The 23,997-nt window shown below is 50.6% G+C and overlaps 1 protein-coding gene across 12 annotated transcripts in view; it reads right to left on the minus strand.

Annotated features, from left to right (window-relative positions):
- BCAS3 (BCAS3 microtubule associated cell migration factor) overlaps positions 1-23,997 on the minus strand; it is a 631,049-nt gene that overhangs the window by 289,751 nt on the left and 317,301 nt on the right. For all 12 annotated transcript variants that reach the window (XM_077311257.1, XM_077311251.1, XM_077311253.1 and 9 more), the window contains one exon: positions 1,834-1,934. In XM_077311257.1, the coding sequence (XP_077167372.1) occupies positions 1,834-1,934 (101 nt within the window). The remainder of the gene's footprint in view (positions 1-1,833; positions 1,935-23,997) is intronic.

The raw sequence follows: 23,997 nt of genomic DNA on the forward strand, positions 1-23,997 counted from the left end.
GAGGGGGGGGGGAGGACACCAAGACTCCCCCAAGCTAGATGGACCCAGACTTTCAGAGACATCTGTATCCCCCTCCGTGTTTCCTACAGATTTGTGTAGATGAGTTTGCTTGGTTAAGCGAGCGTCTATTGTTTCGGCCGATGCTCAAATTTCAGTGCTCCAGGTGACTTGTGATTGTTACAAGTAATTTTTTTTTGCATTTGACATCGTCTTGCTCTCCGGCCGTTCCTTCCAAGCTCGGGAGGGTGAGAGCACCCCGGCCACTCTGCCCCGCACCCCCTTCTCCCCTCCTCGTGGGGGTAACGCGGGCTGGCTGCCTGATGCGAGCCGATCTTTCCTCAGCTATGTAAATTAGGCCACGACTAAAGCATTCGGTATATTTTAAGCTCGAAACCATCAGCGCCGCATAGCTGAGAGGTAAACAGATGCCAATGCAATTTTCACCGAGGGTACCGCCAGATGTTCCCATTCACTCCCCCCGCTGCGTGCAGGACAAACATATTGTATCTACTTCCCAATGACAGCATGCATTACCCACTCTTCTAATTGAGAAGTTGAAGCGAAGGGCAGTGTTTCTTCGCCGCATGCTGTTACCGTTGATAGCAACACTTGCGTTTGGAAAAAACATACACGCACCGCAGGCTTTAATCTAAAGTGGCTGGCTCAGGCGACACGAGCGTCTTTCATGTTCCGAGGAGATACAGTTGCTCTTTCCACTTAGCCAAACTCAAAGCGTTTCTGTGCCCTCCTCGAGTGACCCAAAGGACTTCTGGCGGGGGAGTCCCCTTAAAATATATCTCCCTTTCTGTGCATGTGCCAGAGGTGTTGGAATGTCAGCGCAGATGCTGACGATCCAGACAGAGAGCTGTGAATGTCCAGAAACTCAGTGATACACAGGGGGACACTGCCGGCCACCGAAATGCGAGGCTCAGATTGCTGTGGCGGGGGGTGACCTGCATCGTGCCGTTTGGATCCCGAATTCCCGGCAGAGCACATCTTGGGCCCACCACACAGCATGGCAGGCTCCAACCCCAGCGCGAACTGCCATCTTCACTTCACAGAGCCAGTTTGGTGTAGTGGTTAGGAGTGCGGACTTCTAATCTGGCATGCCAGGTTTGATTCTGCGCTCCCCCACATGCAGCCAGCTGGGTGACTTTGGGCTCACCACGGCACTGATAAAATTGTTCTGACCGAGCAGTGATATCAGGGCTCTCTCAGCCTCACCCACCCCACAGGGTGTCTGTTGTGGGGAGAGGAATGGGAAGGCGACTGTAAGCCGCTTTGAGCCTCCTGTGGGTAGGGAAAAGCGGCATATAAGAACCAACTCTTTCTTCTTCTTCTTCTTCTTCTTCTTCTTCTTCTTCTTCTTCTTCTTCTTCTTCTTCTTCTTCTTCTTCTTCTTCTTCTTCTTCTTCTTCTTCTTCTTCTTCTTCTTCTTCTTCTTCTTCTTCTTCTTCTTCTTCTTCTTCTTCTTCTTCTTCTTCTTCTTCTTCTTCTTCTTCTTCTTCTTCTTCTGCCTGCCGGGGGCTCAGTTTTAACCACGCAAAGGTTCCCCTGACGCTGTTATTTATTTATTATTAGATTTCTATACCGCCGCGAGGCTATACACATACAGTTCTAAAACAATAAGACCCCAATAAAATCCCCATTAAAATAGAAATCACATACTAGCCAACTATGCAATGGCGACCATAATCTCTAATAATCCCTCCTTGTTTAGGGTGGGGCACTGGATCTAATCTAATGTAATGAGAGCCGGGGCTGAGATGAATTTGGGAACCAGTTGGAAAACGCCGAGGCTCTGCCCCGGCCTCAGGCAAATGATTTCCATACCTGAGAAAGCCACTCTTCATCCTCCGGTCCACTGTGGTCAGAGGCCAAACTGTCGTAGGATTCATGCCGAGTGATGGGTCCCGGGCTTCCCGGTGGAGCCACTGTGGCAAAAGAGAGGGAAAGAAAAAATGAGATCCGGAGCAGAGTCCGGATGCGAAGATCCTGTTCCGACAACACTCGGGAGAAACAGAACTCATGGGCTTGCTTGGGTCCTCCAAATGCTTATTCAGGATGACGAGGCAATTCAAATTACACAATACGTAACATGATAAAAATCACAAAAAGACAAGCAGAGCCGAATACAAAGCCAGCATTAAAAAAATCAAAAGCTTATCTAAAACAGCAGCTATTGACCCATAACGCCAGCCTAAGCTAGTAGAAGTCCATAGCCTCGTAATGGGGTTAATGAGAGATTGCTTGGGAAACACACAGAAGCTAGGTCCCGCAAGGGGTCAACGCCCAACTACCTGTCCCAAGGAGTAGTCGTGTTGTGGAACATTAACTAGATGGCAGTGACCCTCCTGGGGTACAAAACCGGTTCTGGAAGAGGGTTCTGTGGCCCTGGACTGCATCGGGAGTTTTGGATCCAAATACTAACCAGAGATGATCCTGCTTAGCTTCTCATGGGATCGGGCTAGCTTGGGCCACCCAGGTCAGGGCTTGAACCACTTGGCAAAAACTAATATCCACCGGTGGGCTGCCTCTTCTTTCCAGGGGCAGGTCCAAAGATTTTTGCAATTTTTTAAAAAAGATCAGACCTAGCCCAATCAGTTTGTTGTGAGGGGTTTGTGAAGATGTCTAAAGAGGGACACTACAGAGATGCCGGATGATGATGGTGATGATAATCATTCTTTTTATAGCCTTCCCTTCCCAATTGGCTCTGGGCAGGTCACAGCAAGTTAGGCTCAAGCAGGGCCAAGGCCTATTCGCCCCTGGCCCTAGCCAAGTGGAAAGCGCTCCCACTAGAGATCAGGGCCCTGCTGGACTATTCAGTTCCACAGTGCCTGTATGACAGAGCTATTCCACCAGGTTTACAGTCAAGGCCTAAATGACATCCACCAATAGAAGAAGGAGAAGGAGAAGGTGGAGGAGGAGGAGGAGGAGGAGAGGAGGAGGAGGAGGAGGAGGAGGAGAAGGAGAAGGAGAAGGAGGAGGAGGAGGAGGAGGAGCAGGAGAAGGAGGAGGAGGAGGAGAAGGAGGAGGAGGAGGAGGAGGAGGAGGAGGAGGAGGAGGAGGAGGAGGAGGAGGAGGAGAAGGAGAAGGAGGAGAAGGAGACGGAGGAGGAGGAGGAGGAGAAGGAGAAGGAGAAGGAGGAGGAGGAGGAGGAGGAGGAGGAGGAGAAGGAGAAGGAGAAGGAAGAGGAGGAGGAGCAGGAGAAGGAGGAGGAGGAGGAGAAGGAGGAGGAGGAGGAGGAGGAGGAGGAGGAGGAGGAGGAGGAGGAGGAGGAGGAGGAGAAAAAAACGGAAAATGTGTCAATACAGACCGGTATCCCCATACCTATGTGAGCCTGTGGCCAGTGTTATATTATTATTATTATTATTATTATTATTATTATTATTATTATTATTATTATTATTATATAAGGTTTAAATTCTCGATACTTATAAAATTGATAAAAATATTGAAGACTCAGAGGACTTGTCACTGATGAAAGAATCTCACTGAAAATGGACATAACCTGGATTCCGTTTTGACAGAAGTCCTACAGAATAAACAGATAAGGAAAACTACAAAAAAAAGGACACTTTTCTTTCTTTTATGAATATATTTATTGTATTGCCTTTGGATAGGTCTGTTTCTCTCTGTTTGGAGACTGGGTGACCTGCAAGCTTTTACAACAGAGTGAGGATTTGAATCTGGGTCTTCTAAACTCTCGACGGACACTCTAGCCCAGGGGTAGTCAAACTGCGGCCCTCCAGAAGTCCATGGACTACAATTCCCAGGAGCCCCCTGCCAGCGAATGCTGGCAGGGGGCTCTTGGGAATTGTAGTCCATGGACATTTGGAGGGCCGCAGTTTGACTACCCCTGCTCTAGCCACTATACCAAGCGGGCTTTACCTAGGGTTGGGCACTCCGGCATCCAAAGGGGGCCGCGCCCAAAGCAGCCAGCCACTGGCTGCTTCGGGCATGAACAGCCACTTCAGATGCCAAAGCGCCCAACCCTAGCTTTACTTTCTGGCCCGTGCAAAGAGGGAGGAAGCTTGCATTCATAGAATCATAGAATAATAGAATCATAGAGTTGGAAGGGACCTCCTGGGCTGTCCCCTGCTGAGCCTTGCCTTCAACAAACCCTGGGCCGGATGAAGCATGAACAGCTGCACAGGGCTGTTTGGAGGTTACAAATGGCACTGTGGATGCCTTGGAAGAACCTGTTGGGACCTGGGGAAGACCTCAATTCAAATGGCTGCTTAGCAGCTAGGCTTACTGTCGTGACCTTGGGCTCAGAGCCTTGCTTGCTTCCCAGGGATACGTTGCAGACCCTGATCGGGAGGGCAGCCTAAAAAATATTCTAAAGAAATAAGCCGGGGGGAAGTCCCTGAGCTTCTTAGCAGAAGGGTAAGCCTAAAAACGTGACAGTAAAATAAAACCTTACTGTTAATGAAGTAATCCCACCAAGGCCTTTGGGATCCAAAAGGACAGAATTGTAGCCCTGCCTGCTTGCACACCCTAAAAATTAAGCAACGCTCAGAGTTTGTTTGCCGCTCGGATGCAAAGATATTCCCAGCATGCTGCTCTTCACATTTTTCATCTGGCATCGCCAAAGCACGTGCAAAACAGCTTCTGTGGAGCCGACAGCTCAGGAAGGGATCTCGTCCCCACTGCCAACGATACAACGCCTGACGCAAAGTTTTCAGAAACTGTCCACTCTGGGCCACGCAGAAACCAAACTAAGCGGCAGTGACAAAGCGTCTCCCCCGGCGGCTGTGGGGCGCCCGCCCGCAACAGCCGTCCTTCTCTGGCCGGGGGTGCCAGAATCTGTCACATTGCTTTGACATTAATGCAACTTATTTGAAGCTGCCTCAACAATTAAGTTGGCCAAGATCTTTTTGGCAGGTGGGAGCGGATGATTTACATCTCGGAAGCAGCTGTTTGGCCGTGCAGCCATCTTTTATCACCGTTAAGTGAAATCTAGAAGTGAAAGATACAACGGCACGGAACGGCCCCCTCCTTCCTTCGGGACACCTGAAGGGACAGAGATTTGTCCACAGTTTGGGAACATCCAGAATGAGGAGAGACAGAATGAATGTAGGGGATGTTGGGGGAAGTGAAAGAATTGCCAGAATGAGGACATATCTGGAGCAGAGAAATGGCTCGTGGCCATTTTCCTGTGGGTCATTAAAATGAGCGTCGAGGAAGCTTATGGTGTGGTCAGCGCTCATCCTGCCGAGGGAAGAATTAAAGCTCCCAAATTCATTTTTCGTGATGCTGAATGAGCTAAAACGCTGAACTCCCTCCTGAAGCAGCTTTTAAACTCTACACAGACATTCACGGTGAAAGGACATGCAGTGTGTGCTGGAGCGGCTTCTGATGTTGTGTCAGGATTGCGACCATGTTCTCTGCGGAGATCTACCCCTGAGGATCATTGGGAGCCTGTTGTCAACCCCGCAATGGTCCAGCTGTTGGCTAGGATGGGCCACAAAGGGGAAAAAAATCAAACTACATCTCTGTCTTGCTACACCTTTGCTGGCTGCCAGGAGGGTCTGGCTCCATTTTACCGACCTGTTACTGCCTCTCAGGACCTTGGCAGGATTTTCAGTGGTCTCTGGTCCTACTGATCTTCCCTCAAAGGCTAGGGTTCATGGAATGGGAGCAGAGCCAGATGGCCCCTGGCTAGGCTTGCCAGCTCTGGGTTGGAAATATCTGGAGATTTTGGGGGTGGAGCCACTTGTGGGTGGGATATGCAGCGGTGAGGGAGGTCAATGGAGAATATTGCTATGGATCTCCCCCTTCCCTGCCAAGAAAACCAGAATCCCTGGCCAGTCTGGCCTGGAGGAAGTGGGGATTGGCTTTTCCTGGGCATGAAAGAAAGGGCCACAGAGGCAAACACTGACACAACCCTTCGTGCCCACCAACTCTCATAGAATCATAGAATCGTAGAGTTGGAAGGGACCTCCTGGGTCATCTAGTCCAACCCCCTGCACTATGCAGGATACTCACAACCCTATCACTCACCCACTGTCACCTGCCACCCCCTTAAGCCTTCACAGAATCAGCCTCTCCGTCAGATGGCTATTCGGCCTCTATTTAAACATTTCCAAAGATGGAGAACCCACTCTCAGGCACTTTTAATCTGCCTAAGTTCACAGTTAAGGTCAAGTTAGAGCTCACATGTTCTTACCATGATCATATGTTCATGTCAGGAGCTGGTTTTTCTTTTCTGTATTGACCTGATTATTTGATCCATTTCTTTGGTTCTGTCATGTGATGTTTACTGGTCTTCTGACCCCAATTAGCTTTGTAGTAATTTTTCACAGGGCTCTCTCCCCTGTAATCTTCCTGCTCCAGCCTTGAGTGGCTGGAGGAATGGTCTTGGAATGTTGTGTAGCCTAACACCATTTTCTGTGGGCTTTCTAGTATGGGAACAGAGTTATCATTGTTTGCGCCTTATTCTTGTGCATCAAGATACGATTCAGGAAGAGGGCTTGTGGGCAGCTTTATAGGTTTGCTAAGTCTGTTGCCATTCAGTTTCAGCAAGGAAACTCCTTGAACCTGTGTATCCCTACAATAAAGAGATTATTTTTGCATCAAAGAGCCTACTTATGGGAAATTCGACAGGAGTTTGACAGACAGATGGTCTCAACCAAGTAAGCCAAGACCAGAGCAATGATGGGGTGTTTTGGAGGACAATAATTCACAGGGTCACCATAAGACAGAAGCAACAGCACATAAATGCACACTGCCTAGTCCAAATAGCCAGTTGTCACTGCACTTGCCTGGCTCTTGGCACTCCATGGATTTACCTGTCCTGTTCCACATGTAGGTACAATGCCTGCTCCCAGATTTAGACCTTGGGGACTTCCCAACTCCTTGCCTGTCTAACTTGTGGATGAATTTCCTTGTCGTTTTCTTGTGCATTAATTAAAGCTAAAATTACATAACTTAAGCATGACCCAACTTTAGAGGTTATGCTTTTGGGGGGAGAGTGTAGGAAAATATTGCTCCGGGGGTAAAGAAATTCAATGTGTGAAGTTTTCGCCTGCCACAAAATTTTTATAAGAGAGCTATAAACCAGTTAATAATGGGAAAGAGACACAAACATGACCGTAAATAGATGCTGGCGCCTCTATGACATAAATAGTTCAGCTTTGTTTTAATAAATCCCTATAATACACAAAATAATGTGCCCTTCTATGTTTACAACTATGCACAGATCTTAATATAGCCACAACGGAGCTCAGCCATCTGCATATGCTGGATTTTCCCCACAACAAGACGGATCGACAAAAATGAGTTTGTTCAAGAGACATCATAGTTCCAGCCACTATTATGCATATGAGGTAAAGGTAAAGGTATCCCCTGTGCAAGCACCGAGTCATGTCTGACCCTTGGGGTGACGCCCTCTAGCGTTTTCATGGCAGACTCAATACGGGGTGGTTTGCCAGTGCCTTCCCCAGTCATTACCGTTTACCCCCCAGCAGCAAGCTGGGTACTCATTTTACCGACCTCGGAAGGATGGAAGGCTGAGTCGACCTTGAGCCGGCTGCTGGGATTGAACTCCCAACCTCATGGGCAGACAGATTCAGACAGCATATTGCTGCCTTACCACTCTGCGCCACAAGAGGCTCTTATTATGCATATGAAGCAGGCTGTAAATCGAATAAATAAATACATTTGTCTCATGCTTCCTTCAGAATCCTTGCAATGCTGCTGGCAGAGGACTTTTGTTTTAACCTGCCTTGTGGGGCAGAATGGTAAGCGGCATAAATGCTGTCCGAAGTTGTCTGTCCATGAGACTCGGAGTTCAATCCCAGCAGCCGGCTCAAGGTTGACTCAGCCTTCCATCCTTCCGAGGTTGGTAAAATGAGTACCCAACTTGCTGGGGGGTAAATGGTAATGACTGGGGAAGGCACTGGCAAACCACCCTGTATTGAGTCTGCCAAGAAAACGCTAGAGGCCATCACCCCAAGAGTCAGACATGACCCGGTGCTTGCACAGGGGATACCTTTACCGTTACCTTTAAACCTTTAAAATTAACCCTAGGGCAGGAGTGGCCAAACTGTGGCCCTCCGGGTGTCTGTGGACTACAATTTCCATGAGCCCCTGCCAGCATGGCTAATTAGCAGGGGCTCATGGAAATTATAGCCACAGATTGGCCACCCCTGCCCTAGGGGAAGCTGCCTTATACCGAGTCCGTCACTGGTCCGATTTGCTTGAGGGTCCCCACATTTTTTTGAGCCCACCTATGGAACTGTGGCACAAGATGGCGAGTGACGACCACAAAATGGTTGCCGCAGCTTACGTTCAGACACACGGCGAGGATCGTTGTGCTGTGGGGGCAACTGCCACCAAAACAGCATTTCAGAAGCCTGGCTAAAGAAAAGGCCCACTGGGCCCTGTCCACTTTGTAAGGACACTCAGCAACCGCCAGGAAAGATGTCAGCAGATGCCATGGCAATCTGGTGATCTGGTTCAGTCTTCGGTTAGGGGCCGGTTGGGGGAGTGGCCCGAGGTCACCCCGCCCGCTCCACCATTGAATGGAGATTGCAACCTGGGCGGCCCAGATCTTAGTCTGACATTCTTAACTCCCCTATTGCAGGGGTGTGTTCCATTTGAGCGAAGCCTGGTCTACTGAATTCCTGCAATAGGGGAGTTAAGCATGTCATACTAAGATCTGGACCAGTGGTCCCCAATCCCCGGTCCAGGGACCAGTATCGGTCCGTGGATCAGTCGGTACCAGGCCGCAGCTCCCCCTTGTCCTCCTCCCTGGCTGCTGCCTCGGGGGCTGCCCTGCCACTCTGCCACCGGCTCACCTTTGGTGCTCTCCAGCGGCCGCCATGGCTGGGGCTCCCCTTCAGTGTGGCACTGCGCAGCTGCTGCTGGCAGCACCCCCCAGCGGGTGGCAGGAAGTCAGGGGTGCCGGTGGGAAAGCAAGCGGAGCAGGGGCTCAGGTGGTGGCGACATCCCTTGGCAAAAGACTACCCCCCTCTGGGCCTCAGTAAAATTGTCAAGTGTTGACCGGTCCCCAGCGATAAAAAGGTTGGGGACCACTGATCTGGACGACCCAGTTTCCATTCCCCATTCAATGCTGACGCAGGTAGGGTGACCTGGGGCCAGGCCCCCTCCTGTCGCCTAACCGAAGACTGAATCAGACCACCAGGCCTGATTGCTGCAGAAGTGCTCCGCCCCGTACAAGAACTACAGCAATTTTCTTTTTTAAACCCCCCGCCTCCCCCCCAAAAAAAGAAAACCCTTGGGAAAGCAGTCCATTTTGTTGGTGTTGACTGTCGATGCTCTTCTTGGGCCTCCGAGGCAAGGGTACAATAGATGTTCAATTATTAATCTTTAAGGTTTTCTATCAGCAGCTCGACGCATGGATCAGGTTTCCTTTTCCTCTCATTACATTCCTCCCAGGAGAACAGTCACAGAAAGGGTATCGTTACAAGACAGGCATCTCTGTGTGCTGCAGAGAGATCTTTGACATGGAGGGTTCCTGGCAACCGCAGGCGCGCCGTTTCCCCTGCAGGACGCACGCGACACGGCTGAACCGCCTGGGCCTTGTCGGTTGGCGTCTCGGCAGGGAGGCCAGTGGTGCAGCCAGTGGAATCCAGTTGGCCTGGTTGGCCCACAAACGTACGCTCAACTGAGAGTGTTTCACAAACAAAATGGAGCAGATTTTTGGAAAAGATCCAGGGTACACTTTTTTTTTGGGGGGGGGGGGAAGAGCATGCAAAGAGACCTTGAGGAGGTCAAGAACAAAGAAGTTACTCAAAATCATCACAGTGCCAGATCGGGAACATGTGAAGTTGCCATATACTGAATCAAACAGCTGGTCCATCAGGAGGCAAAACCTCTCCAAGGCTCTCAGGAGGAGGTCTTTCATGCCCCCCACGATCTGAGCCTTTGAGCCAGAGATGCTGGAGATTGGACTTGGGACCTTCTGCCAACCAAGCAGATGCTCTACCACTGAGCCACTGCCTTGGAGCCAAGTTGATGATGCCTTGGATGGTCCCTCTTTGTCCCTTCTCGCAAGAAGAAGAGTTGGTTCTTATATGCAGCTTTTCTGTACCCGAAGAAGTCTCAAAGCGGCTTATAGTCACCTTCCCTTTCCTCTCCCCACAAAAGACACCCTGTGAGGTGGGTGAGGCTGGGAGAGCCCTGATATTCCTGCTCGGTCAGAACAGCTTTATCAATGCTGTGGTGAGCCCAAGGTTGCCCAGCCGGCTGCATGTGGGGGAGCGGGGAATCAAACCCGGCTCACCAGATTAGAAGTCCGCACTCCTAACCACTACACCAAACTGGCTCTCAAGGTTGGTGTGTAGCTCCATGGGGCAGAGAGAATTACATGTAGATCCCTCGGTTCTTTGAGGGAAGGTCAGGATAATGTCATGTGCACGGGTAACACCATGGCAGACCTTGAGGGGCTTCTCTCCTACAGGAGCAGAGAGACCTTTCTGTCCCCCTTGCACAGCACCTGTTCACACACCCATGCACAACACTGATTCCTCATCCCTGAGGTGAATGTGTCCAATTGTCTCCTGGGAAATATTTTGCACTCACCGACAAAGGGTGATATGCCCGCCCACCCAAACAGCAGCCTTTGATCTTTATAGCTCATTTACCAGCTTTACGGCCTCTGCCTGTATTATAGACAGCAAGGGAGGAGGAATGCACAAGCCCACCACGTCTTTACAGATGCGGCACAGTCAACGGAGCCAGCGGGCTGCCACTGGCTCCACAGGTCATGAGGCCTCGGCTTTCCCTGAGTCGCAGGACATTTCTGAGCGCCCTCCCAAACTCAGTAGCAGATCATTTCAGAGGGTAGCCGTGTTGCTCTGCAAAAGAGCACTTGGGTGCAAGCACCGTTCACGGCGGAGGGAGCTTTGATTCTCCAATGCTTATATTCCCAAAACCACGCTGGTCCCGAAGGTGCTATAGGCCAGCGGTAGTCAACATGTGGTCCTCCAGATGTCCATGGACTACAATTCCCATGAGGTAGTCCATTCCTTTGTGTGTGCTTGAATTAATGCATTCAAGCACAGAATGAACGCACATGCTTCTCTTGGTTGAATGTTCTAGTACAGCCCTTCTCAGCTTTTTTACCATTGAGAAACTCCTGAAACATTCTTCAGGCCCCAAGAAGCCCGACAAATGGAGTGATCATGCGGAATATGGTTGGGAAGCAGAGCTGTGGACACGCCCACCCAGGGTCCCTCATCTTCCCATGCTCTCCAAGCCCAAATGTTTAACAGATTTATAAATATTTTAAAATTAATTAACTCCCACCCATTCAGGAAACCCTTCGAGGCCCATCAAGAAACCCCAGGGGTTCACAAAACCCTGGTTGAGAAAGAAGAAGAAGAAGAGTTGGTTCTTATATGCCGCTTTTCCCTACCCGAAGGAGGCTCAAAGCGGCTTACAGTTGTCTTCCCTTTCCTCTCCCCACAACAGACACCCTGTGGGGTGGGTGAGGCTGAGAGAGCCCTGATATCACTGCCCGGTCAGAACAGTTTTATCAGTGCCGTGGCGAGCCCAAGGTCACCCAGCTGGTAGCATGTGGGGGAGTGCAGAATCGAACCTGGCATGCCAGATTAGAAGTTCGCACTCCTAACCACTACACCAAACTGGCTCTCCAGAAAGGCTGTACTAGAAACGTGTCCTGCATACATATAAGTCAAGGTACATAGAATATAGTTCACTCTTAGCCTAGACCTTTTTTAGCCTTGGTTATCGCCCTCATTGCTTACTACAAGGGGCCTTGGAACCTGCGAAGAGTCTTGAAAGGGACATAGCCAAAAAGGTTGAGAATGGCTGTTGTAGAGCAGAGGTAGTCAACCTGTGGTCCTCCAGATGTCCATGGACTACAATTCCCATGAGCCCCTGCCAGCGTTAGCTGGCAGGGGCTCATGGGAATTGTAGTCCATGGACATCTGGAGGACCACAGGTTGACTACCCCTGCATAGGCCTCAGATCCAGCCCAGCCCTGGACGAAGAGGCAGAGGAGGCCTTGGTTGGGAAATGACGTCTGCGGGGACCGGGGGGGAGGCAGGACTGCAAGGAAGGGTCTGCAGTCAAACCCCGGCAACAAACGTTTTCCCCTCCGGTGAGAAGAAATGTGGCGGTGAGGGCCGTCTGTGAAATCAGCCTGATGGGGCCATCTTTAAAGAGTTACGGAAGAGGTAACTCTTTCTGTAATTCACCGACTTCAAAAGTATGTTTGACATTATTGTCGGGAAAATTATGTTAACCGTGGATTACTGTTACAATCAAAGTATGTAGTGAGAAGTCAAGAGGCTTAGCGGTGAATGTTCAAAGCGCAGCGCGGGGATTTAGCCGTTTGACTCCCATTAGCGTCAGGGGGGGCTCGCACGCCTAAATCCTCACACGCCCGCTTTGAAAGCTGACCCCTTCAAGTTGATGGAATCAGCACCCCCTCCAAACTCTCTCCCAGCCACCGCTGCCTTTTAAGAAGTTCCAGATGACCAAGCAGGACCCGGGCAAAAGAACCGTTTTGGCACGTCGGTGTCATTTGCCGGCATCTGAAAGTTATTTTAATTCCTCGGCCCTCCGAGCTACTTCCAGCGGTTCGCGCATGAGAGGGGCTCAGGGACAGGCCGGGGTTTACGGTTTGGATGCAGGCAGACCCAAAGCCACAAAACCCAAACCCAGGCAGACCCAAAGCCACAAAAGGACAAAAAGACTCCCAGTACGTGAGCAGCACCTTGCTGGTTCCGCTACAACCCGGGTCCAGAACAGTCGCGTGGATGAAGCTGCCTTTTAACGGCCTCAGCGCTGGACTCCGTCGGCCCCCGGAGAGCTGTCACCTGCCTGCAAGAGCTCAGCTCCAGGGAGGGGCGGAAGCCCGCCGGGCTGCTGCTCGGCAAAGGAATTATTTGTACTTCCTTTCACCACTTAACCTTGCTGTCTTCAGGAAAAGGGCAACGCAGTCAGGTCTCCGGGAAGGAGAAAAAGAACACAAAACCCCTTTTGGTTTCCCCACGGCACTGAGATGCTGACATTCCCAGTTATAAATGCCTTTCAAGCAAAGGAGAGGTAATGCCGGGTGGCTGGCGAAACCTGTGTTAAGGCATGGAAGCCCTGATCGCGGCGACCTTGCACTTCATCGCGGGAGCCCTGCCTCGAGCCAGGCGGCCAGATTGCTCCTGGGGCTGGTTGGGGCCAAAGGGTGGCCTCGCAGGAGGGCCGGGAGAGAACGGGCTGAGACAATCCCTGTGGGTTGCCCTGAGGGTGCCTTCCGATACTCAAACCGAGCGTTTCAACGGCAGCACCTTTATGAGGTCAAGCACCCCCACGTCGGCACAATCCGGTACCCAACTTGTGGATCCTGTCCTCCCTCCCAGGGGCTCAAGGCAAGGAGCCTCCGGCATTCGGCAGGAGCTGTGAAACGGATCTCTTCCGCCAGGTTTACGGTTGAGGCCAGGGGGCAAGGAAGATCAGCCCCCCTCCCCTTAAGAATGGCGGTAGCGAGGTTTATCAGCACCCTCTACACCAGGGGTTCGCTGGCAGGGGCTCCTGGGAATTGTAGTCCATGGACATCTGGAGGGCCGCAGTTTGACTACCCCTGCTCTACACCTCCCCCTCTAGATGCAGAGGCTCTGGGTTTAGGCTGAGGGGGAGTTGTTTTTCGTCGCAGTTCTCGGTCTATGGGTTTTTGTACTACTTGTATTTCTGTTTTTTTATCGGTTTTAATGGGATATTGGGGGCTTTTAGCCAAATTTTGTAACCTGCCTCAAGTCTCCGGGTAAACATAACAAAAACAACAAAACCAATGTCAACAACAACAGCAACAACAACAACAATTGTTTCCCCTTCCTCCATTTTGCCCCCACAACAAGCCCGCAAGGTAGGGGAGGGGGAGAAAGAGGGATTGGCTGATGGGGGACTTGAACCTGGGTCTCCTGAGGCCCGTGGGGTGGGGGGAGGGCATCACCAAGGAGAGCTGCTGCCTCTGGAGACCTTCCCTGGAAAACCAAAACCAGCACCCTTTCCATCCATTCATTCCAAAGGCACCCGTCTCCTTTGTTCCCATAGTTCCCGGCACCACACATTCCCAAGCGCGACAAACAGAGGGGAGGGTGTTTTTTGGTGTAGTGGTTAGGAGTTTGGTGTAGTGGTTAGGAGTGCGGACTTCTAATCTGGCATGCCGGGTTCGATTCTGCACTCCCCCCCATGCAACCAGCTGGGTGACCTTGGGCTCGCCACGGCACTGATAAAACTGTTCTGACCGGGCAGGAATATCGGGGCTCTCTCAGCCTCACCCACCTCACAGGGTATCTGTGGTGGGGAGAGGAAAGGGAAGGAGATTGTAAGCTGCTTTGAGACTCCTTCGGCTAGGGAAAAGTGGCATATAAGAACCAACTCTTCTTCTTCTTCTTCTTCTGAGCTGGTGTGAAGCAGGCCTCGCCTGCCTGCCTGCTTCACGGGGGTGGGTGGGTGGGTTGGAGTTCTGAGTCTTGAACTGCAGGGCTTTGCAGCCCAGAAAGGACCAGGCCCGGCTTCCAATTAGCTCACCACGACTGTTAAGTCATCTTGACAAGGACGCCGCCGTGCTTAATTACTGCGCCGCAACTGAGTGCAGTTCTAGGAAGGGAACACAACACTAGCTGGAGGCAACATTTCACAGCAAGCGGGAAAAGGAGGGGGGGGAAGAATCAAAGGGAGAGCTGAGAAAATATGAATATTTAACTTGCCACTTGGATCGCAGAGGGGAATGTGTCTGTGGCATGACTGTTTATCCGAAGTTGTAACGTGCTGGAGTGCTCATGTCATGCGGTCGGCTTTCCGCTGCCAGGGCCCAGCGACTCCACGGGCATTCCAGGCCAGGCAGAAGGAGCAACTGTGGTGCAAGCAGTGGGGATGAGCCTGGCGAGTCTGGGATTTCAAAGTGTGCCAGAGAGATGCAGGGTGCAACCAGATGTGGCATGTGGTCAGTGCTACATTCGACACATTGTCCTGTTGCGCATCTCACCAAGCCATTTTAATCTTGCTGTTCTACCAATGGGAATGCATCTGCCATTAATCGCTAGTCTTGATATTTTTATTCCCTCTACTATGTTTTTCGAACTGGAGCCGAACCCCAAAGTCTAGTAATCTGATAACCTTATAAGTTTGTCAATCCAGCGGGGCTCTTGAATCTGCCAAACGTCTTCACTACACTGCATATTTGTCAGATATTTTCATGATGTTTACTGATTTACTGCTCACTGACTCTCTCCTTCCACGGGTCGTTTGGAGATTTCCAGTTCGCGGTCTGAAGAAGCGTGCATTCACATGAAAGCTCGCACCTTGAACGAAACTCTGTTGGCTATACCTTTTATACCGAAATGGAGAAACCATTCAAAAGACCTGATCTGCCAATTTCTATTGAGTGATAAGGATGCCGATGTCACTTTTATTATGGCTGAATTTCTGTGTTCAGTTTTTAAATTCAAACTGACTAATGTATCTTGACTATCTCTGCTTATCTTGCCAATCTTCTTTATGCCAATAAAGGTGTTGTTTTGTGTTGTAACTCTGTTGGCCTTAAAGGTGTCCCTGGGCTCAAGGTTTGCTCCATGCCATCACGGACACTGCTGGCGTAGCTAAGTGTGCCCAAATCTCCTGGGAGGAGAGAGGGCTCAGACCTTGCTTTCTCTCAACCTTTACCTTGCTCTGTTTACTTCTACTCCACCATGGCAGGATCCAAACCCAGAGCTGGATTTCTGCACAAGCTCAGGACACTACAGTTAGGGCTGCCAGTGACAGAGATCCGTTCCCTGAGGGCTCCATAGCATTAGATTCCACTGAGGCCCCTCCCCACCTCTAGCTCCGCCCCCAGTCTCCAGGTATTTCCTCACCAAGTCCTGACAACCCCAGCTACAGAGTGGTGCCTCAGACTGCGGTGCTGTTACGCCCCAGATGACAGGGCAACCTCGGAAGGTGTTCAAGGCAAGAGATCTGTAGAGGTCATCTGCCACTGGCTGCCTCGGCAGAGCAACCCAGATGTTCTTTGGGGACCTCCCCTTCAAGGACCAGCCACGTCTGACCCTCCTTAGCTTCTGAGAGCAGAAGAGATTAGGCCAGACTGGGCAATCCCAGGGCTCAGATTGCAAGGGGACTCCAAATACCCCCAAATTACAATACTATCCTTTTGGGTAATGCCTATGTGGCCTCTTAAATTTAGCTTAGGGCATCAGTAAGCAGTTCTAACATGAAGAAGAAGAAGAAGAAGAAGAAGAAGAAGAAGAAGAAGAAGAAGAAGGAGTTGGTTCTTAGATGCTTTTCTTTACCTGAAGGAGTCTCAAAATGGCTTACAGTCGCCTTCCCTTTCCTCTCCCCACAACAGACACCCTGTGAGGGAGGTGAGGCTGAGAGAGCCCTGATATTACTGAAGAAGAAGAAGAGTTGGTTCTTATATGCTGCTTTTCTCTACCCGAAGGCATCTCAAAACAGCTGATGATCGTCTCCCATTCCTCTCCCTACCTTGTCCCCTCATAAGGGCAATGTCCAACGGGACGGACTGTCTCCTTTGGGAAAACAGCAGGGGGAATTCTTTCTCCTCCCAAGCAATGCGGAACTACTCTGAACCCCTGAAAATTTTGTGCCAGCTGCCATTTTGGCCCCGGAGGTTGAAGTCCGCCCCTCCCAAGAACATTCTTGAGCATCCTAAACTATAATGGTGATCAAAAGCAGACGAGCCAACCCAGAAAGAGGTCCTGGGAAGCTGAATGGGTGGCATTGTACTGTAGAAGAAGAGAGGGGTCACGGCTTAGAGGCAGAGCATCTGCTTGGCATACAGACGGTCCAAGGTTCAATTCCCGACATCTCCAGTTTAGAAGTCCAGGTGATGTGACACCCTGGAGTGCTGCTGCCAGTTTGAGTAGACAGTACTGAAGCTGAGAGACCAATGGGCTGAGCCAGCTCCATGTGTTCATGTGACATCACATCTTCACACAGGAAGGCCTTTGTATGACTTCGAAATCCAGCTCCCACTCCTGTCGCCAAGATCTCTCACCAGAGGTTTAACAGTAAAGTCATGCCATGGAAGCTTACCAGCACCCCCTATATAACTGTTGGGGGCGGGGGGCATGTCTCTTTTTTAGTTTTAACAAAATCTATATTTATATCATTACATTTCCTACGGTCGAGGGCAGCTGTAATTAATGGATTTCTCTCCTTCTCTTAATGCACTCATTTGTCAATTCAAAAACACACAGCGGCCAATCAATTTTGATGTATTTAGTAAGCAATTTGTCAACGAACGCTGCAGACCAGTTAATATATTAATTCTTGCCAGCAGCCTCCTCCTAATTTCTGCATGTCTCCTTCATAAAAAATAAAGCCCGGCGGAGTGTGCCCGGAACCAGGAGGCGCCCCTTCCCTGTGACTCCATTAATCTAAATACAGGAAATGGAAAATATAACATCATGCATCACCTGAAGTTCACTGTCCTTTCCATGGGCTTTGGGAGTGGCATCTTTTGGACCTCTTAAAGGCCTAGATTGAGATCAGTTTATGCGGTCTCTGTTCAGGGATCACTGGGGTGTGATGAATGGACAGGACAGCTGGGGTTGTCTATTTTTGAAGATTTGGATCCAAGGAAGTTCGGAACGACCAGCTTGAGGCAAGCAAGTGGACGTGGTGGCCACCTAGCCACCACTGCAAGCATGGCCATTTAGCCTCCACAAGGAGAGAATCAAGGGAGGAAGTGATCTTCTGCTTAGCTCTGCTGCCTTCTCCATCCCATCAGCGACACTTCTGCTAAACCAAGAAAGGGCCGTCCCCTTCCATGTGCCCCAGGCATCACTCCTTAGCCCCCAGCTTTCCCGGGCTTGAGTTCCCAAGAGGCCAGCACAAGCCTCAGGGGGGAAGTCCTTCCTTCCTTCCTTCCTTCCTTCCTTCCTTCCTTCCTTCCTTCCTTCCTTCCTTCCTTCCTTCCTTCCTTCCTTCCTTCCTTCCTTCCTTCCTTCCTTCCTTCCTTCCTTCCTTCCTTCCTTCCTTCCTTCCTTCCTTCTATTTATTACCCACCACTCCCGGGACCGTGGCAGGTTACAATTAGTCCAAATAAAACCATATAAAGCCACATTAAAAACCTCTGGACATAAAAATATACAATAAGACAGAACTACAAAGCCAGAAAACCAGAAACATGGCGGTATTCAACCTTCTAACCCCCACCCCACCTCCTAACCCCCACTAACCTCTAACAGAGGGGTGAGGAGAGGGAGCATAGATGATAAATGCTATATTGCTGCACTTATTAACACCGGGGGGGGGGGGGAGCATATCTTCTTGCCATGCTGGCCTCAAAAAGAAATCTGGCGGAAGTGTGCTTGCCCACCCTGGCCCATCCCCTTAACTCCCAGCCACAGGACCTCCGTCTTGAAGGGATTGAATTTCAGACGACTCTGCTCCAACCATCCAGCCATGGCTTCCAAACAAATGGTTCTGGGGGGGGGGGTCCGTACAGCCCTCCATGAGGAGATAGAGCTGGGTGTCATCGCCATATTGATGACAGGCCAGCCTAAAGCTCCGCACCAGCTGGGACAGAGGGCACATAAAGATGTTGAAAAGCATGGGGGAGGGACCCCCCCTCTCCCCTAGTATCAAGGTGGTGCCTGGGGGGGGGTTCTCTCATTTTATCTTTACAATAGCGCCGTGAAGTAGGGATAGACAAACTGTTTAAGACTGACTGGTTGAGCTGGGATTTGAACTCACATCTCTCTAATCCCAGATAGTCATAGAATCCTAGAGTTGGAAGGTACCTCTGAGGTCATCTAGTCTAACACCCTGCATAATGCAGGAACTCACAACTACCTGCCCATCCACGGTGATCCCAAATTCATGACCAAGTGATGCCTCCCCCACCAAGAATCTCCAGAATCCAGCCTGGCCTGGAGGGAATTCCCATCCCACAGTGGCAATTAGGAGTTCCCTGGGTAGGCAAGGAAGGGCCACAAGAGACAAACACTGGCACAGCCTTTCCTGCCCACCCACTCACCATCTGCCTAAGTTCATCAAATCAGCATTTCTGTCCAATGACTATCTAGCCTCTGCTTAAAAACTTCCAAAGATGGAGAACCCATCACCTCCCGAGGAAGCCTGTCCCACTGAGGAACCGCTCTGTCAGGAACTTCTTCCAGATGTTTAACCAAAAATTCTTTTGAATAAATTTCAACCCATTTGGCCAACCCTCTGGGGCAACAGTAAACAACTCTGCTCCATCTTCTCTATGACAGCCCTTCAAGTATATAAAGATGGTTATCATATCACCTCTTAATCACCTTCTCTGCAGGCTAAACAGACCAAGATCCCCCAACCTTTCCTCATACAACTTGGTCTCCAAACCCCTTACCATTTTCATAGCCCTCCTCTGTACAAGCTCCAGTTTCTCTACATCTTTCTTCAGTTGTGGTGTCCAGAACTAAATACAGAACTCCATGTGAGTTCTAACCAGATCGGAGTAAAGTGGTAACATCACCTTGCGTGGTCTTGACACTACACCTCTTTTAATACAGCCCCAAATCTCATTTGCCATTTTAGCTACTGAGTCACACTGCTGACTCATGTTCAGCTTATGGTCTATGGACTCCCAGATCCTTTTCACATGTACTACCGCCAAGGCCAGTCTCACCCATTCTAAAGTGATGCATTTGACTTTTTCCTACCTAAATGCAGAACTTTGCATTTATCATTATTAAAATTAATTTATTCATTTTAGCCCACTTTTCCAGCTTGTCAAGATAATCCTGTATCCTGATTCTGTCTTCAGGTGTGTTTGCTACCCCCTCCCAGTTTAGTGTCATCTGCAAATTTAATAAGGACCCCCTCTATTCCTTCATCCAAATCATTTATGCTGTCCATATTGAACAATTCAGGGCCCAGGACAGACCACTGAGGCACTCCACTCGTCACTCCTCCCCCAGAAGATGACGAACCATTTACAAGCACCCTTCTCATTCCTGGATAGCCTGATCTCACCAGATCTCGGAAGCCAAACAGGGTTGGCCCCTCCAGGCCCATCAGGGGCCATTTGGGGAGGGAAGTGGTGGGTTGATATGATCATATATGGTCATATCGCCCAATAATATTTTAACATTATTAGCTCCCACCCATTCAGGCAACCCATCCAGGGGCATTCAGAAACTCCAGGTTTCACAAAAACTTTGGTTGAAAGACGCCTTGTGGCTGTTGCTGAGGCAGACACAAAGCAACAACAACAACCCCCCCCCCCCCAAATCCCAGCCTGTACGATATACATATTTGCCTGAATATGGAGGACTGGTCAGTGGGAAGCATTCTGCATAGTCAAGCCATGTTTAAACTCATGACATTCAGGGCAGCGAAAGCAGCACCCGGGAGAGCCTTTGTGATTAGTTCTGAAAGAGGCCAGGATTTTGCCGCTGCATTGCCAAGTAGCTCTGGCCAAAAGGAAGCCATGATGGGGAAACTAGCCCATCCAGTACAGAAGCTGCATCCCAACAATAGGCCGGGATACGTTATACGATCGGCCCTGAGCCATCTCCAAACTCCTGAGCAACAAGACACTTCTTGCTGATGATCTCAAATATTGACTGTCGCTCCCTCTCCACTAACCCCCTCCCCACATTGCACATGTTAGAGCAGCGGTCCCCAACCCCCGGTCCAGGGACCAGGAGCAGTCCATGGATCAGTTGGCCGTGACTCCTACTTATCCTCCTCCCCGGCTGCTGCCTCGGGGGCTGCCCTGCCACTCTGCTGCCGGCTCAGCTTTGGTGCTCTCCAGCGGCTGCCATGGCTGGGGCTCCCCCTCGGCGTGGCACTGCGCAGCTGCTGCTGGCAGCGCCCCCCAGTGGGCGGCGAGAGGTCAGGGGCACCGGCGGGAAAGCAAGCGGAGCAGGGGCTCAGGCGGCAGTGGTAGACTCCCCCCCCCCCCCGGCCTCAGTAAAATTGTCAAGTGTTGACCGGTCCCCGGTGATAAAAACGCTGGGGACCACCATGTTAGAGGATCTAGATTTGACAGCCTTTTGAGGGTGTGAAAAAAGCATACAGTCGGAAATGCTCCTAAAAAGGGAACGCTTTTGGAGGGGGAGGAGGGACTCCAGCCCAGGTAGAGTACGACAGAAGCATTCTGCCTCCAGGTTTTCACAGCAGATGTCACAGATGACCCCCCCTCAAACACACACACACACACAAGCAGATCGCACAGCTGCCCAGACCCAATTACAACACCCCTCGGGAACACGGCCCTCGGACACTTGTTCTGTCCGATATTTCTCCAACAACACGTCCCTTGTTTCCAACCTCTTGATGCCGGAGCTGCAAATTTGGGTTTTTTCTTTTTTTTTAATGCCCGTTCATAATGTTGCTCAAGAAGCACGATCGAGCTAAGTTTGGGGGCTTAATTTTTTTTTCCAGGGAGATTCCTCTTCCTCCAGTAGCAGTGCCCTGGGCTAGCTTTGAACGCCTCCCCGACGTGCAAAAAAAGAAAAAAAAAAACCAAGATGAAAGCGAGGGAGAAGGAGAGGCCCTGGCATCACGCTGTATATTTATAAACCTTTCCAAAGTATACCCTTCGACCGGGCGATCAGAACGCTCATTGTTGCAGCCCTCTGCTGATAGAGGGGTACCTTCTGTTAGCAAAGCACAGAGAGTATTTCTCCAGTGACCCCAGAGGGGGACAAAGGTCACCGATTATAAATGGATAATGAGACCTAATGCGGTGTTCCGACAGTGGACAAAGGAAGGGTTTATCCGTAGCCCCTTGTGGCTTGGGCCATTCAGGCTTTTATTCCACTCCCCCCCCCGCCCCCACCGCCCCACACTTAATGGAGCCAAACAATCGGCAGAAATGCTATACAGAGGCCCGAAACGGAGGGGAAAACGGCTGCGTTCTGAACTCTGATAGACAGATACAAATCGCGGCCCTGAAATGGCGCCAGAATTCCTTTTACCGCTCACATGGCAGACAGCCGTGGCCATTCACCCTCCGACTTCCCATTTAGCCATTTGCTGGCAATTAAACATACTGACGGAAGCGATAGCGCATCAAACCGCAGGCCGCCACGGCTAATGTGAGACCATTACATTTGCCGCGGCAGGTAAGCAAAGCGCTCTTGTTCGAGCAGATATTTCCCTGCGGCCGGGGAAAAGAAGATGAAAACCCAGGTAGGATTCCTGGCCCGGCTTCTGCCGTCTTCTTGTATTTAATGAGATCTAATTGCCCGGGCATTTTATAATGTGGTAGAACTGATTTCTGAGGCTGTATATCAAGATACCCCCCCACCCCCCCGGCAAGAGCTCAGTCACGTTTTGACATTGGAGCCTCTTTTGGAATAACAATATTTTGTATTTAGAGCACAGGCAGGGGAGGGGCATGCAGGCATCCATCAAACGCACAACGCTGTTGCTCCGGGGGCCGGAATTGAGTAGGGGGAATCCGGCGGCAGGTTTCCGAGGCCCACTCTCCCCACTGACCCGCTGTGGGTCGGACCGGCCTGGAGACTGCAAGCTGAGCTGAAGCGACCCTGTTTTAACTGTCTGCCCCTCTGCCTGTGGCATTTCCCGCAGCTCCCAGGCCAAGGGCCCGCTGACCTGGGAGGGATATACATTATTGGTCTGGACCTCCAGGTGGCAACTGGTATCACCCTCCCCCTGATATTACAAAAGAAGTCACCTGGGGGGAAAGGGCTGCTTCGGCAGGTGGAGTCTGTGGCCTTCTATCCTTCCAACAAGGCTTGAGCACTTTGGCGGCCATTACATTCACCATTTGCCGCCAAAGCGTGCCAAAGCGCTCAAAGCTCTTCTTGATGGCCTAAAGGTGGTAGGAAAATGTGGTGCAAAAGGCTCCTGGCCAGGGGCAGGTAATGCCACAAGGCACGGAGGGCTTTTCCACTGAAATGACCATCAACATTTATCTGGTTCTGAATCCCCATGTATCTGCTCTGCCCTGGATGAGGGCCATTCCGCACTCATTCAAAATTGCACAATGGTTGCAAATTGAATTCGCTACTGATTTGCTGTTATGCACAACGTCGTTGACAATCTGCAACACTCCTGAAACCGATCCGCAAAAACCGCTTCCTTGTAGCACTTTCAGGGAAATCCCAAAAAGTGGATTCACCCTCTGGAAAGCGCTACACTCTTGCAACCAATCTGCAACACTAGCGGGAAAGTTCTCTGTGTTACCATTGTTGCGGTTTCTGCAAAGTCCCTCCCCCTGGCTCTCTCCTCTGATCTTCCGGCGAAGTGATCGCCATTTTTTTTTCTCGGAGCGAGCGGAGATCAACACACCGATGAGCCTTCATTTACCCAGCGAGGCTTCCCTGGCTGCAGTCCCTCCCCAGAGCTGTTTAAAGTCACCAAGCACCAAGCAACACACAGCCCCGTTTGCTGGTTTATTTTCCCTTTTCACTCTATTTTCGGCAGAAAATCACGCCCGTGCAGAGGGGGGGGTTTCACTCGGGGGGAGCGTGGCAACGATGAAACGGCAGCTCAAACACCACCTGCTACCTAGATGGGTCTCTCCGTTGCAACGAATCAATTCAGATTCGTTGCAACGTGTTGTTGTTTTTTTTAACCTTCCTTAAAGGGAAAGGGGCTTTTGGGGAGCATGATAACGGCTGCCCATTGGCTGCTCGTTTGATTGATGGCCAGGGGCGGGACAAAGCTCAGCAATATCGCTTCCTGGCTAGTGATTTTTGCCGAGACCAGAAACCTGTGGGAAACGATAGAAACACAACTGGATTCCACGACAAAGGCAGGTATGCATAATGACAAATTCCACTATTTAAAATGGCGTTTTTTTGTTCCGCAACCAATTTGCTCCTGGTGTGGAATGGCCCTGAGTGTTCTGCTCGTGACCGTGTTGTGCCCTCAAGTTGCAGCCAAACAAGGATGGCCTTAAGGCAAGCGAGCTGCAGTGGTGGCTTCTGGTGTTATAGCATATCGTTGTCTTTTGTACTTTGCAATAGCCTAAAGGTAAAGGTATCCCCTGTGCAAGCACCAAGTCATGTCTGACCCTTGGGG

The sequence above is a fragment of the Paroedura picta genome, chromosome 15, assembly GCF_049243985.1.
Source record: "Paroedura picta isolate Pp20150507F chromosome 15, Ppicta_v3.0, whole genome shotgun sequence".
NCBI classification, from domain to species: domain Eukaryota; kingdom Metazoa; phylum Chordata; class Lepidosauria; order Squamata; family Gekkonidae; genus Paroedura; species Paroedura picta.